Source organism: Dioscorea cayenensis, unplaced genomic scaffold (assembly GCF_009730915.1).
Source record: "Dioscorea cayenensis subsp. rotundata cultivar TDr96_F1 unplaced genomic scaffold, TDr96_F1_v2_PseudoChromosome.rev07_lg8_w22 25.fasta BLBR01000660.1, whole genome shotgun sequence".
In the NCBI taxonomy this organism is placed as follows: Eukaryota; Viridiplantae; Streptophyta; class Magnoliopsida; order Dioscoreales; family Dioscoreaceae; genus Dioscorea; species Dioscorea cayenensis.
This window is the reverse complement of record NW_024087051.1, coordinates 56,771-60,825: the sequence shown is the minus strand read 5'-3', so window position 1 is coordinate 60,825 and position 4,055 is coordinate 56,771. Positions and strand designations below refer to the sequence as shown.

General features: G+C 45.7%; 1 protein-coding gene across 2 annotated transcripts; it reads right to left on the bottom strand.

Annotated features, from left to right (window-relative positions):
• Nucleotides 1-874: 874 nt before the first annotated feature.
• Nucleotides 875-3,808, bottom strand: LOC120254848. 2 transcript variants are annotated; one of them, XM_039262862.1, is made up of 3 exons: nucleotides 3,634-3,808; nucleotides 3,217-3,473; nucleotides 875-3,037 (listed from the first exon to the last, which is right to left on the bottom strand). In XM_039262862.1, the coding sequence occupies exon 3, from the start codon at nucleotides 2,568-2,570 to the stop codon at nucleotides 912-914; it is 1,659 nt and encodes a 552-aa protein (XP_039118796.1). In that variant the 5' UTR covers nucleotides 2,571-3,037; nucleotides 3,217-3,473; nucleotides 3,634-3,808; the 3' UTR covers nucleotides 875-911. The 2 variants fall into 2 exon arrangements, with proteins under 2 accessions (XP_039118796.1, XP_039118795.1); XM_039262861.1 differs by lacking the exon at nucleotides 3,634-3,808 and having other exon boundaries at nucleotides 3,217-3,598.
• Nucleotides 3,809-4,055: the final 247 nt, after the last annotated feature.

The window sequence follows — 4,055 nt, the reverse complement described above, 5'->3', positions numbered from 1 at the left end:
AGTTGAGCATACCTAGCAACAAATCGCCGATAATAACCGCAAAGGCCCAGAAATCCCCGCAAGGCTTTGACAGAATTCGGAATAGGCCAGTTCGTGATAACTTGGATCTTATCTGGATCAACGGCGACACCCACACCGGATATAATATGGCCCAAATAGCCTATGGTCTGCCGACCGAATTCGCATTTTGACAACTTGGCGAACAGGCGGTGATCACGTAACCGTTTGAACACATCTTGGAGATGACGGATGTGAGAATCCCAATCCGAACTGTAGACAAGAATGTCATCAAAAAATATGAGTACGAACTTACGAAGTACCTGCCGGAAGGTGGAATTCATTAACGACTGGAACGTCGACGGGGCATTCGTGAGGCCGAAGGGCATCACCAAAAACTCAAAATGGCCGTCATGGGTTCGGAACGCCGTCTTCTCGACATCGGTCGGGTGAATGCGAACCTGATGGTACCCCGCCCTAAGATCCAACTTTGAGAAAATTTTGGCGCCGGAGATTTCATCCAACAGTTCTTCTACCGTGGGAATTGGAAACCGGTCTTTCACAGTGGCGGCATTCAAGGCCCTATAATCCACACAAAAACGCCATGTGCCATCCTTTTTCTTGACAAGTAGGACTGGGGATGAAAACGGGCTTGTGCTAGGCCTGATAATGCCATCGGCAAGCATTTCCCCGACGAGTTTTTCTATCTCTGCCTTTTGGAAGTGTGGGTAGCGGTATGGCTTGATGTTAACTGGCGTGGAGCCTGGAAGCAAGAGGATACGGTGATCATGGGCCCTGACCGGTGGTAATCCCGACGGGACAGCAAAAACATCTTGATAAGTCGCCAAGATGTTTTGAAGGTCATTGAGGAAGACGATGGGCGCCGAGTCATCAAAAGTCGGGTTCGGGTTTGTCTAAACGGGTTCAACCGTTAGTTGGTATAACTGGGCTGAGTCCGACTGTGATTGACGGAGAGAAGCCGGGCGGGTTGAATCATATTGGACTCGATCTAACCCCTTCAATCGAACTTGATGTCCCAAATGATTGAACTCCATCCACAATTCCCCATAATCAAACAGGATCGGGCCAAGTTGGCGCATCCATTGCACGCCAAGAACCACGTCTGCACCATAAATTGGCAATAAGAGAAGATCCACCACAAATGTCTCGTCACCTAGCTTTAAGGGAACCGCCAAGCACGCACCACCACACGTGACAGCATCTCCATTCCCAACCGTGACCCGTAAATGATTGGAGGGCTGGACCGTTAAACCCAAATGATTGGCCAATTTCGTCTGCACGAAATTGTTGGTGGAGCCACCATCAATGAGGACGATGATGTCTTTCCCGTTGATGGTGCCGGCGATCTTCAAAGTCGATGGAACAACCTGCCCCGTCAGAGCATGAAGGGAGATACTCGGGGTTTCAGCGTCCAAGTATCCTTCTGGAACAAGATCCAGTGAAGGAGCTTGTAACTCCGGTGGAGGTTCCTCGGTCGGCGAAACCAAATCCTCTGGTTCCATTAACAAACATAGGAATTGAGCAGGATTGCATCTGTGTCCCGGTGTAAATTTGGCATCGCAATTAAAACACAAGCCCTTCTCTCGTCGGGCCGCCATCTCCGTTGGCGTAAGCCGCTTGATTGGAAGAGAGTTGGGGCGTTGTGCCGATGGATTTGGTGCTAAGGCCGGAGGACGATGAAACAGAGCCCTTGATGCAGCAGATCTGCTAGCTTGGAACTTGTCTTCCACCAATTTGGACATACCGACAGCATCGTGAATGGAGGCCGGTTTCAGTATGTAGAGCTCCCGCTGGACATCTTCACGGAGGCCTGATAAAAAACAGTTAAGAAGGCTCTGTTGGCTCAATCCGACGACCCTGGTAGATAAGGACTCAAACTCCTGAAGATATGCTGTGAGAGATGAGGTTTGTTTGAGCTTGAAGAGGGCTGCCTCATGATTCGCAAAAGAGGAAGGTCCAAAACGGAGTTCCAATTTACGAACAAAATCATCCCAATGATGTAACTGATCGGTGGTATGAAGCCATTGGAACCATTGCAGTGCCGATCCAGACATATAGAACGCCGCGATGGGCAGCCGATGATCATCAGGAATTTGATGAAATGAAAAGAAGTGATTCATTTGAAACAACCAACCCAAGACATTCTCGCCAGTGAATAGCGGAACGTCAATAGTTGGCAATCGAGTGGACGGCATAGAGGATGAAGAATGGAGAGACAGTGGGGATAGTGGTGAAGCTTGGAGAAGGTTTGTACCTTGTTTCGGTGTTGGAAGTGGAAGCAGAGGGGGATGAGTGGTAGCCTTGTCAAGCTGCTGCAATTTCATCATCATTTCCGCCATCACGGATTGTTGGGCCGCGAGGGAACTTCGGAGAATGTCAAAGGACTCAGCGTGACTCTTGCGCAGCAGATCGAAGGAATCAGAGTGTTGTTGCACAGTCGCACAGAGGGAATCAATCTTGGTGAAGACTGCATCATGACGAGCTAGCTGATCGGCTATAGCTGAAAGCTGTTCATCCACCGCCTTTGCTCGTGTCATCATGCCGTCAGTCATAGATCAATGAAAGCACCAAGTTGATGCGATTCTGGAAATACAAAGGATGAATTCAGAGGAGTTGCAGAGAATAAGAAGAGAATAGGAGGAGGGAGAAGGTTAGAGAGGAAGAGATAAGAGGAATTGAGAGGAATTATGGCCAAAGATGCCATCCTTCTCATTGATCCTTCAGTTATATAGCCACAACCTGGCAATTGATTACAAATCAAAACAAATATTCCACTCTGGCATTTTAACAAACAGGTACTATGCCAGGACATTGTGAGTGGATGTAACCGTCTCTCAACAAACTAATAATACGAAAATTACAACTCATTCATTAATCCACTAATCACGAGATTAATGTAAACGCACTCATAACAAAGTCTTCAAATTTGTTAACATTCTTTCCCCGATTCCACCTATTGCTTCGCCTGATGCTGGACCCATCCTGCTGATGTTCTGGACTCCCTTTTGCAACAATCTGCCTGCATTCATTAATGATATCTAGCAAGTTTAGCACAAAACTTTTCTTCCATTTTATGATTATAGATCATGTAGCAGGGCTAACTCAATTTCTGTTGATTGAGTGACGCTGACAACAGAACATTTTCACAAAGAAGAAAAAATAGAGTGAAAAAAAAGTAAAAGAAAGAAAGACGGGCACCTTTGCCTGGGGAGACATGGAAAGGGAAGAGGAGGATGATGGTGAGAGTGATCGGATGGTCATGGCATCGAAGGCGATTTTCTTTTTGGGGGTTGGATGGGAAAATCGAATGGAGGAGGTTGGAGATAGAGACCTGGTGTTGCCCGCCATCCACAACTGGCTCGCAATAAGGGCATCCATTGCTGCTGCTTCTTGCGTCGAAGAGGATGGATGCTTGCTTGCTGCTTCCCCCTCTTCAGTCAGTTGATAAGTAACTACTGTAAGAGAAAATAATTATTATAATAAAAAAGGGGCAACCTATGAAGAAGGAAGGTGGTAGTAAAAGGACTCAATGATATTTAATATTCTCAATGGATTTGGGATGATATTTAATATTCTCAATGGATTTGGGTGGCTATGATGTGTGAGCTTAAATACAATAATAATAGGGGGCCGTTGGGAAGCTCCCAATAGTTCCCTCCTGCTCCGCGCCAGAGATCATCAAGATGCAACCCACACGTGGCTGCTGACTGTTAGGATTTCCTCATCTCAAGGAGAAGTTCCCTTCTAACAGCTCCTGCATCCACATGCTTTGTTTTGACCCAGTGCGTTCCACCCATCCCTGCCGTTAACAGTCGCTCGGCTCGTTTAAAGTCCTACTCCCTCTGTCATCTTTGCATACTTGCCCTAACTCATTCATGCTAATAAAAAAAATAATAATTAAAATTAATTATTACTTTTTTTGTTCTTTTTTATCTATATTGGTTAACCGAATCTCACATGCTAAGAAATTTAGTTATTTCATAAAATTTTATAAAAAATTAGTTATTTTTTCAAAATTACTCATAATTTATATCTTC